Below are 12413 nucleotides of genomic sequence, written 5' to 3'. Positions count from 1 at the left end.
GCAAACCAAATTGAGAAAGGATACCAGGTCAGACATCCCATCTTGTCATTGCTAGGGTCAAAATTAACTTCCCAATCTTTCTCGGGTTAGCCAATCTATAGAAACGAAAGGAAAATCATTAAATACTTTTAATTAATAATATTTTAAAGGTGACTGTTAAAATAATATATATACACTGTATCATTAATTAATAAGTAAAATAAACATCTACTACCATTCTTAATCCTTATCACATTAGTCATAATTTAATTTAATTTAGTTAGCACAGACTGGCGTGAAATATTTAAAATTCTAAATATAGAAACATTTTTTGAAATGTGGAATAGCAAATACGTATACACTTTTTAGTTCATTTTAATAAATACTTTCTCTGAAAATGTATTTTTACTTACTGTTATCAAATCTGAATATTTATATATAAGAAATTATGAGTGCTGTCAGCACAGAGCAAAGTAGTATTACGTAGTTAGTATCAGCAATTTCTTAAGTGTACGATGTGTAGCATATCTATTTACAAACAAAATTTAATTTTTCAAACAATTTTTAACACAAGGAAAGTGATTTTTAGTAGAGGAAAAAAGAAGCCAAACTAAAATTTAACAGCACGCAAATTACCTCAAATGTGTATTAGGAATTGTTTTTCTTTTTTAATAAATAAATACTTTTATAATGATAGAGAAAATGTTTCGCAATAAAATAAGTTCTCATTAGTCAAAATAATTACCACTTTACCAAGCCTTTTCATTTTACCTTATGAATCGCTTAGTAATGTTTGTTACTTACTCTTTTTGTTTCTGCTTCCAGTGAATAAGAGGCTGCTGCTCCATACTTGGATGAAATGCAGACTGCTACAATCACAGACCAACTATAGAAGATGCCCAATGTTTGTGTAATATTCCTATCAAGCAATCACAAGAATATTTAAATATATAATTACCATAGGGTTCATAAGAAATAATGTGATAACAGAACATTAAAAAGTAATTTCGGAAGAAACACACAATTTTCAAACGTCGTTTAAATCATTTTAATACTATTATAAGAAAAATAGAAATAAACAATTTCTAGATAATTTCCATGTCCCTGGTTCGAATTTCGATTGGACTTGGTTTAGAGCAAAAGTGAACCATTAAAAATAAGTACATCAAGTTTCAATTCAATTTTAGTCAGCAATTAGACGAAAAGTATAAGGCATTTTTTTGTCACATGATTGAATGTTAAAATTTAATATATCTTGTAACCTAGATCGTTTCCTACGACCGCGCGTAATTCATGGTTATCTTGCAAAATTTCAGTTATATTTCTTTAATTTAAATGATCGAAAAAAGTGTTTTTTGTTTGTCCTAAGTAAATAAAATCATATTCTGTGCAGTCAAGGTTGTAAAAACACTCCATTTATATCAAATGCGTTTATTTTATTTTAGTTAAGTTAAATGTGTTTAAAATTGAGTTTCTTTAGATCATGTATGCACAAAATATTTGTGATTTTTATAATTAAAAATATCGCTTTAAAAGGCATTCGTTACTTATTATTCAATAAGTCTCTTTCCACAAGTTTCACATTGGAGTAGTTTTTACCCAGTATGCGATTACTGGTGTTGCAACAAACTTGATTTTAAAAGCTCAGGTTTTCTACCAATTTCTTTTTTAAGAAAACCTGACGTTCTGTAAATACATTTAATCTAACTTACAGAAATATTGCCTTCTACCTTTTTTTAGTTTCTTTTATATTACTGAAATATAAAAGATCATTTTTCCTATTATTTCTTTATCAGAAAACGCCATGCTCTATTAATAACGCAATTATTTTGAAATAATTCACGTTTCACTGCTAAACTGTATATCATTTCTTCGTATTAAAAAAAAAGACTAGTTTACAATCAAAACATAACCTGTATGTACTTCTAACCTCAATGATTGTGCAAATCTATGATTATGCACATATATTGTGCATCTGATTTCCTCAATCGTGTGAATCTGGCACCCGATATAAATAATTCACTGATTCAAACTTTTCCAATAAATTCTGCGTAGTTTGCGGGTTTTAAATATGTAAGTATCATAATTGTGCACCCATTAATTCTGTTAAAAAAAGTAAAAACTGTTTCGGGTGCAGGTGGAAATTAAATATCAATTTATTTAAAAACTACTGAAGATATGATAAAAGTGTCATTTGTATTTGAAGACTGGTCTAATATGGTAGACGGAATTTATCTTTATATTATATATTACCAATAATTACATATAAAACATGGATAAGCACTATCCTTAATTTTTCATTATTACTAATAGGCGTGCAACATTGGTGGATCATAGATAATAATATGATCATAGTAATGCCATTGAATAGTATTTGTAACCATTAATCAATAATACAAAAATCAATGAAAAATGTATGTACTTATTACTAATAAATAAAATAAAAATGAATTTCGCTTACCATATTAGATCAGTCTTCAAGTACAAATGACACGCAATCAAATGGCGTCAATTAAATTATCATATTTTCAGTAGTTTTCAAAAAAATTGATATTTAGTTTCCACCTGCGCCCGAAACGATTTTCTTTTTTTTAAACAGAACCAATGGGCGCAGAATTATAATACTTACTTATTTAGAACCCGCAACCGACGCACAATTTATTAATAAAGTTTGAATCAGTGGATTATTAATATCGGGTGCCAGATTCACACGACTCATCGAGTCTTCTGAACTATCCGACCATACACATAGAGAATTGACTGAGCAATACCCCCCTTGAAATTGACCATTTTCTAAAATCAGAAAAATCGACCTTACGGCCAATACCTGTCTTTTTTCCTCATTCCTCCGCTCCTGCAAGACTGTGACATAGCTAATTTTTAAAAAGAATGAAAAAAACTACTGGCCGCACGATCGCACAATTTATTGGTCTATTTTAGAGAGTGGTTAATTTCATGAGGGTATTCCTTAGTCCATTCTCTATGTCTATTGGACGAAAAAACTACCAAAATGTTGTTGTAGTTATGTACATCCTTTTGTTTATAGGAATATGGACCAATATGTGATTTTTGCTGTTTTTGTTAATTAATATCCCCTTCTTTCACTAGATCTAAAAAATAAGCGCGGTAGGACTGTTCTTTCAAAAAAATTAAAAACACGGTCGCACACACATTCTCAAATTGTCGTACGACCGTAGGTATTTACATTTTCAATCAATTTTTTATTCATTAAAGACTACTTTCTGAAAAATTGTGAACACTTACGAATAGAATAAATTCGAGTCAACTTTAAGCGACAAAAGTATTTCTTTTGTGACTTAGTTAATTAGTAATTAATTTTTTTAATTAAAAGCATACGATTAGCCTACATTCGCTAGAGATAAATTATTACTGCTGTACCTTATTAGTACTAACACGATCCGCTGCGCAATGAACGACTGCACATTAATTTCAGTATTATCAGGTTTCAAATACAAAACGTAAAGAGAAAACTTGTTTACGCGTCAAATTGGTTACGCACTGCTTTACGGATCATCGAACACAACTTGGTAACGCTCACACGGCTCACGCTGTATATTACCACCCCCATGTAGTTCCTACCTCTAGCTTTTTGAATGTAGTTCATATATGTGGGCGTTTTCCTTATTTATCCAAATATTTTTGTATTATCAAAAACCCATTTATTTTCTGACAATGGACTTTCCAAAAAGTTGGGAACAGCTGACTTATATCTTTATTACAGGAACATTACATTCTTTCAGAAAACAATATATAAGAATCTAAATAAATAACTGTTACTCGTATTCCACAAATACGTTTCATAAAAAATTAACACACGGTTCGACACTTAAGGTGGCACTTTCAGTGTTTCGTTTACATTAGTTCAACAGAACTTTAGAACTCTATTTCATATTCTTATAAATTCAAAAAAAAAAAGAGTGTTAACATATAAAAAATTACGTTTCTGCATTTGTATAAGTTTTATGAATGCGTGAGCATATGCTGTTTAAGACAAGATCTTCGCGAAAATCTTCGCAAACAAATTTTGCATTCGTACGGTTTCTCTCCAGTATGAACGCGCATATGTAGATCACGGCGGTATTTATTAGGAAACTTTTTTTGACATACATCACAATCGTACGGCTTTTCCCCGGTATGAACGCGAACATGACTGCTTAAGTATGATTTTCTGTTGAAACGTTTGCCGCAAATGGAGCACTCAAATGGACGTTCGTCCGTATGCACCATTTCATGAGACCTCAAATTATTTCTGAAAATTATACACGTACAGTTAATAATTAAATGTATACTAGTAACATTAAACATTATGCCAACACCAAGACAGGTATACAAGAAACAGAGAAGGATAAATGACACCCTTACCATTCAAAATTACAATTGATTGAAATTGTGAGCATTTTTCTCTTACCACGTAGTTTTAATTTTTAATTGCTATATTTTTAATTCTATGTTTCTAACCATATCGGCTTTTCTCCCGTATGGATGCATAGGCATATATATTATGTCAATTGAGCACCAAACTTTGTTTGATAAACTTGACATTCGCATGAGTTTTCCCCACTATGTGTGTGAGCGTGATTGCTGAAATCCAATTTTTTAATGCAACGTTTGCTACAAATCGGACATTTAAATAGAACTCCATGATTTACACAGTTTAAGAGACAATCGTCTTGTTTTGAGTCACTAAACGAATATAAATAACAAAAAGGTTAATGGTATGTCCAAGAAGATTATATATAGGAGAAATAATTTAATCCTAAGCGAAAGCATCTAAAAAGCATCATCACTAATAACGGGGATAAAACGCAATCGTCCACTGTGCTAATAGCGACTGCGCATCAATTTCAGTAGTATCAGCAAGTTGTCAAATACAAAACGTAAACGAAACCTCACTGCCTACGAGCAAGTGGGATGTGCACGTCTTACATAATTATAACCCTCTTATGGCTCGCGTCATGCAATAAGCAAGCCATGTATTATTATTATTTCTAATTCTAGTCTTTTTGGGTGTGTCCCTTCGAAAACGAGAGTGCTGAATTATAAATATATAACAAATTTTGAATTTACTTGGGGGGTGAATAAACAATAAATAATGCTTCCGACCGCAGTTAGGATACTTTCAATGTGTTACTGAAACTAATAACCTGAACGTATAACTGGTGTTGTTTGAATCTGTTTTGCCATAGGTAATCATACAAAACAAATTTGTTCTAATGAGTCTAACATTGAGAGAGAGTTACGAATGCCTTGAAATAGGGAGGTTGTTGTTGACGATAGTACAAAACTCCTCTCCTGTAACTTTGGCTCCTCTTTTGCCCTTAACTACGCTGCTTAACTCAGCGTGCGATTGTTTATTGTATCTAGTTTACGCCCTCCAAAGTTTGACACTTATTTCTGTTACAGAAGGAGCGTCTAATATAACCCGGGAAGAACAGAGGTTGCAGAAAGAACATTATTATGTCAGGTTTAAGTAATGACCAGTAATGATCATGTATCTAAGTGGTATGAAATATTACTTACTCTTGAGTAAATCCTTGTCCACAGGTTTCACATTTAAATTGTTTTTCTTCCGCATGAACGCGCATATGTAGATCAAGACGGTATTTTTCTGGAAACCTTTTCTGACACACTAGACATTCGTATGGTTTTTCTCCGGTATGGACACGTAGGTGACTGGTCAACTGCCATTTTATGGCAAAACGTTTACTGCAAGTCGAACATTCAAATGGACGTACGCCCGTATGCAACCATTCATGACGCCTCAAGGTACCTCTGAAAATTGTATAAGTAAAATAGTAGCACATTTAAAATAGTAATATATTTAACACATTGACAACATCTTAAGTACAAAATTGTGACGACCGAAAGCCAAATCCTACGCAAAATCGCAAGATTACACAGATTTCACCATACGAAACCGTTACAATTATACCAATCCCTACACGCATAAATAATCTACAAACTAGATGCACTAAAAGAGCCGTCGAAAACAATAACCCCACCACAATAAGAATACTCACATAGACACCACATACAATTACACATATACCTAAAAACAAATTCATCTTTCCAAACCACTGACCATAACTCTCGTTCTTCCCGACGATTTCGTCGATTACTTTGAATATTTCCTATTTTTAATATGAAATATTATTCTGAAATTTCATTTCTGAATTTATTACCTACTACACACTACCTCAAATTAATGAGGGAAAAATTGTTGCTGTTGTCACACCCCCGCCGGGNTAGGTCGGTTGGTCGTGGTTGCTGTTGTCACTTCTCGTAGTTTAGTGGTCAGAACATTGGCGCGTAAAGCCAAAGGTCCCGGGTTCGATTCCCGGCGGGGGTGTGACAACAGCAACAATTTTTCCCTCATTAATTTGAGGTAGTGTGTAGTGGGTAATAAATTCAGAAATGAAATTTCAGAATAATATTTCATATTAAACTAACTCACTTCTAAAAAAGATGTCTAAATTGTATGTATGTTTAATCATAGTATTTCCTATTTTTATTCAGATAATCAACTACACAGACACACGCACGCGAAAAATCAACGCCAAGAAGGGTAGAGAAGAAGCAGATAAAGGTAACTGACTACGGTAGCTACTTTAGAACGGGGCACCATAATTAACCCCTATAGTAGGTTACTTCGTTACGGAGAATAACAATTTAATTGTTACCACAGTTGGTGGTAGTTAATGAGTATAACGACCGGTTTAAACAATAAAATACCAAACAATTTTTTGTACTCAATCCCTGGAGTAAAGCAGAAAGTTTAATGCAGCGGTTATGTACGTATGAAAAATTTTTCATTGATCTTGGGGAGGCTTTATTACATATATTTCAATTACATGCAATATTAGGAGGGTTGATAGTTGATAAGAAAATATACAAGATTTCGTTAACTAAAAAAATGTATATTTTTGAGGTGTCTTTTTTAAATTTCAAAATAACTATTGTACATCGTGGCATACTGCATTACATCAACTAGGAACCAGCCAAGCGGCACTGTACCACTGAATTAGCTATCGGCTGTACAAGTTACAAGATGAGGTGAAGTATCAGAATTTCAATGACAAAGCGAATCGATAGGAGTGTATATAATTTGTCAATTTTATATACTTTTTGACACGATACGTTTATTGTAAAACAAATAGCCGTTTTAGTTGATTGCACGGTGGTATTAATCATATCATTACTTACTCCTGAGTAAACCCTTGTCCACAAGTTTCACATTTGAATGGCTTTTCTCCTGTATGAATGCGCATATGTCGATTGAGACGGTATTTTTCGGGAAATCTTTTTTGACACACTTGACACTCGTACCGTGTTTCTCTGGTGTGTACATGAAGGTGACTGGTTAAATTCGATTTTGTAACGAAACGTTTGCCACAAATCGAACATTCAAAAGGACGTTCGCCCGTGTGCAACCTTTGATGATGCACCAAGCTACCTCTGAAAAATATGTAAAATTAAATAAATAGTAATTTAAATATATAACTTTAACAACTAAAGTAAGTTATTCTCTACATAAAATGTTAAACGAGGAAAATATGGCGACTGCAGAATAAAGAACTATTGTTCAGATGCGCCTAGTCCCTAATCATAACAATCTGACATGAATACATAGTTCAGAGTTGGCTTCAGCTTCAGGTAAAGAGGTTGAAGTTATAGCTCCCTCTCGAATAAAATCCAACACTATCCAATCTTATGAACGGTTGAATGACTTTAAAAGATTTCCTCTTTATAACAAGAACAAAAACACAGCAAGAGGTTATTCATTTAATTTATGTTTATTAAATCTATATTAATTTCTCTTATGACTTTGAAGTTAGATAAAAATCATGTAGAGTATCGTTTTAAAAGGCTTGTTTTGGATGTGTGCAATACTAATGTTAATTGTTTATACAATGGTTAACATAATGGCTTTCGTTATTACTTACTTTTCAGTAAATCTCTTTCCACAGGTTTCACACTGGAATGGCTTTTCTCCCGTATGCAACTTTTGGTGTTGCATCAATTTACTTCTGAAAATTATACAAGTAAAATTAAGTGAATAATACGAAATAATCAACTAAATGCAAATTAGCAATGCATACTAGTAACAGTAATATTAAACATGATTCTAACACCAAAAAGTGTAAAGAAAGAACAGAAAAGGATAATGGATGCCTACCCATCTTTAAAAGTAGGCAGTTTCCAATGTGTGACCAAAGTTAATAACTATAATGGCTGATAAGACTTCTTTTAAATACAGTGGTGCACGGGTTGGGTAGTTTTCATTTATAAAGTGTTTCTGAAATAAGTAGCAAGTTTGCTGGAGATGATAGGGCATTGGTAGTCCGAAAGTCCGCCGTTTTTAAGAAAAACGTATTTGAAAGCACAGGCAACGTTCAATCTGACCATTCTAGGATCAGACAGGGAAATACGACACTGCAACGCCGCATTCAATCGGCTACTACTTAGCAGTATCTGTGTTGTATTTCTTTTGAACTTTTGTAGTTTTTTTTTTATTTGTTACATGAGACTAATTGTGAATGAATCTTTGTTCTTTTAACGTCGTAGGCTTGTATTACGTATGTAATGTAAAAAGTCGAACTTATTAGAAGTAGGTCAATATGATCATTGTCATTGACCAATGCGTGAGTTTCTAGACGAACATTATCCTAGACGTTGGATTGGACATATGAACAGGTCCTGTACTATTGCTGGAACGCAGTCCTGATCTAAATCCGTTGGACTTCTTTATATGGGGTTGTATGAAACAGCGTGTGCATCAAATGCCAATGCCAAACGCTAATGATTTGCACGACTGTGCAAGATCAGTGCACCTACAGCTGGTTATGAACAGTAAGGAATCAGCTACTGACCACTGATACTATTAAGCAAGATTTCAACGTAAGCTGGGTGGGCTGAACTTGAGTGAAGATATTGGTATTCACTAGCAATTCATGACGAGAACTCTTACAGTCACTACTTCGATCGGATACTACAATGACCAAGTTGCAAGTACCGGAAGAGGGCAGTGGCGCCTTAGCCTTAAACCGATAGGAAGGCATGTTTTATCTGTTCAAACATCACATGACTTACAATGGTTATAAGTGTTTGTCTGATTGGTACCACATGAAGTTTTAATTATTTATTTAATTAATATTTTTACATAATTGTAAATGTCACCGTTCGACTTCATGGGCTACTTTCCTTAAAAAGTTCGAAACGGCTGCATGAACATCGATCCGCACTTATTTGTGCTTTTCGTAATAGGGTAATAGCGCTGTAGAAATTTAAAAAATTCTACCACCGGATGAATTACAACACTACCAACAGCTGGTTCAACAGTTAAAAATGCGATATGACCAGGCACATTTGACAATCGTTTATTATACAAGGTGTGGCGTTTACAATCAATAAAACATTGTTCTAGTACAAAATGTAAGAAAAAAGTGCTATAACATTTTGCAATTTATCGACGGTGTTGATTACGCAAATCGTCTTCGTAAAAGACTCCTCAAAAGTATTACAAAAAACAGCTCTGATCAAATTGGCTGCACTATGACGTTCTTTTTGATCAAAAGTTCTCAAGGGCATGAGGTCAAAAAATAAAGTTTTTGAGCTACAGACTTATATTTTCAGGTCATTTAATGTAGAAACGTTCAATATTTATGCTAGGCATCAAAAGCAGGTGGCATACATATGTAGATGGAACCTGGATGTCGACGAAGGTATAATTGAGCTTCAATACTAAACAAAACTGCAGGTATTTGCTTTACGAGTTATTGAAAATCGTGCACTACTTTGAACCAGAATTCAGAAACTTTTTATTTTTTGATCTCGTTCCCATGAGAACTTTTGATCAGAAAGTCATAAAGAACATTATACTCCAATTGCAGTCAATTTGACAGGATCCGATTTTCCATAAGAATTATTCGAGATTTTCGAACCTACAATTTATTTAAAAACGGGCCTGTATGTAAATAACTAACTCGTCTGTTGTTGGGATACGATGAAAATTGGCTCGTATTTGTGTTGTTCATCTAGTTTATTAATTACGTACTGGGGAACGAGCTAAATTGAAATTGAAAATTAAAAAATAAATGCGTACCTTTCATAAAAAGTGTTGAAATTGTCCACTGTTAGCTCCAATACGATAATGATAACGCTGAATCCAGTTTGGTCGAATTTAGTTCCAGGTACCAGGTGTAGTTTTAATGTTACCTGACATAGGCGACATGTATACTAATTGTTTTACATAGCCCCACAAATAAAAATCCACTGATGTCACCATTTCATTGAATCCAAACGATCTCACAGTTGAGAAAGCATTCTATTTAAAAGCTCTTGTAGTTTATGTGTAGGTACTGTGTAATGCTTAATCCTGAAGAAACCACATGTTTGTACAGCGAAAACTGTCCATCTTCTAGATAGATCCGGCAACAGCTTCTCTAAAACATCGGCATACGTGGGTCCTGTTAGCCTACCATTAATAAAAAATGGCATCAAAGAGTACCTTCAATACTCGTCCAAGATTATTCACATCATGGGGGAAGTTTCGTTATCGTATTTTATGCTCCAAATATCATCAGAAATCTGGGCTTTTAAAAATATTGACTATAAATACCACACCTTGTATACAATTAAGAAATCAGTATCAAAAAAGGGAAGCTTGCTAGTATGAAATAGATAACGCACGACAGGTACGACGATACACCGGGCTCGTTCTTCGATAAATTAAGAAATGATATACATTATACAGGACAGACCAAAAAATCTTGTCGATACATCACTTCAAAACAAGTTTCGTTGATGCAAGGTAAAAATACGTACTACACGAAACGATAGGTGGATTGACAATAGGTTTGAAGTGATTATTCGCCGAGTAGTAAGGACAATAAATGTAAGTAGGCGCATGGAAGAACTGGTGATTCTTGGTTTGAATACACTTTAGAAAGGCATTCAATTAAATGACTTATTTTTTATGTGTGGTGGTTTTGTTAATTGGTTACACATGTATATTAATCATTACTTACTTACTTTTCAGTAAATCTCTGTCCACACGTTTCACATTTAAATGGCTTTTCTCCGGTATGTACACGCATATGTACGTAGACATAATGTTTTGTGGGAAATCGTTTCTGACACACTTGACACTCGTACGGTTTTTCCCCAGAATGGACACGAACGTGATAGCTAACTTGCGACTTTCTGATGAAACGTTTGCCGCAAATAGGACATTCAAAAGGACATTCGCCGGTGTGCAACTTTTCATGAAGCTTCAAACTGCTTCTGAAATTTATATAAGTAAAATTAAATTAATATTATGAAAAAAGTACGAAATCCAACGCAATGTTAATGACTATAAACACTAGTTTAATACCCGTGTTAAATTTAAGAAAAAAAAAACGATTCCCTGTATGAAGTGCTATTCAAATACAAATTTACTTTACAATAATTAAATGTTAATTCTGTAAACAATTTATAATAATTTATGCGGTGGGGCCCAAGTAGGCAGAGATCATAATCCATTTTTTTTTTAATTTGTGCCATAAGGCATGTTTTCAAGCATTGAATAGATGGGAACATACCAAATAGTTTAGCTGCATGGAGTATTTTTTCTTTTTCCCTGCATTGAGACAGGTAGTGCCTTGTTTTACTATGTTTCTATAAATTCCTGTTAAGTATGGGAAATTGTGTAAAAGAATAAATAAAAGTAAATTTTAAAGCAGCACTTATATAGTAAGGTCTAGCCTCTGATGTGTATAATAGTGTTATTGATTATTTGTACAAAACTATTAATTACTGCTTACTTTTGGGTAAATCTCTGTTCACATGTTTCACATTTGAATGGTCTTTCTTCCACTTTAACATGTACTAAACTATGAACATTTAAGTTAGACTGGTTTTTAAACGTTTTACCACATTTTTTGCACTTATGTGATTTTTCTATTGTATGAATTTTAACATTAATTAAATCTGGAGTCACATTATCGTTTATATTAAGCTCAATTTCACCTTCAGATGTATTATCTGGTAATTCGCTTTTTAAAATAATTTCTTCTCTTATTGTATCTTCTGCTTTTAAAGGCACAGCTTTTTCATCATCTTCTATTTCAGAAAAACGCCAGGGTCTATCACTATGTTCATTTTCACCTTCAGAAGTATTATGTACTAATACTTCCCTTTTAATAACGGTTTCATTTCTTATTATATCATCTGATTTAAAAAGTTCAGTTTTTCTATCCTCTTCTNGGACCAATATGTGATTTTTGCTGTTTTTGTTAATTAATATCCCCTTCTTTCACTAGATCTAAAAAATAAGCGCGGTAGGACTGTTCTTTCAAAAAAATTAAAAACACGGTCGCACACACATTCTCAAATTGTCGTACGACCGTAGGTATTTACATTTTCAATCAATT

The 12413-nt window shown here is 33.2% G+C and overlaps 1 protein-coding gene across 4 annotated transcripts; it reads right to left on the bottom strand.

Annotated features, from left to right (window-relative positions):
- Positions 1-6: 6 nt before the first annotated feature.
- On the bottom strand, positions 7-11948 carry LOC108738330 (gastrula zinc finger protein XlCGF8.2DB-like). Of its 4 annotated transcripts, XM_025980384.1 has the most exons (7): positions 11804-11948; positions 11032-11283; positions 7944-8027; positions 7204-7455; positions 5521-5772; positions 784-898; positions 7-95 (listed from the first exon to the last, which is right to left on the bottom strand). In XM_025980384.1, the coding sequence occupies exons 1-7, from the start codon at positions 11863-11865 to the stop codon at positions 87-89; spliced, it is 1026 nt and encodes a 341-aa protein (XP_025836169.1). In that variant the 5' UTR covers positions 11866-11948; the 3' UTR covers positions 7-86. The 4 variants fall into 4 exon arrangements, with proteins under 4 accessions (XP_025836169.1, XP_025836167.1, XP_025836168.1 ...); XM_025980382.1 differs by lacking the exons at positions 7-95; positions 784-898 and adding an exon at positions 3695-4249; XM_025980385.1 differs by lacking the exons at positions 7-95; positions 784-898 and adding an exon at positions 4409-4581.
- Positions 11949-12413: the final 465 nt, after the last annotated feature.

This window comes from Agrilus planipennis, unplaced genomic scaffold, assembly GCF_000699045.2.
Source record: "Agrilus planipennis isolate EAB-ADULT unplaced genomic scaffold, Apla_2.0 scaffold190, whole genome shotgun sequence".
Lineage (NCBI taxonomy): Eukaryota > Metazoa > Arthropoda > Insecta > Coleoptera > Buprestidae > Agrilus > Agrilus planipennis.
This window is presented reverse-complemented; position numbering and strand designations above follow the sequence as displayed.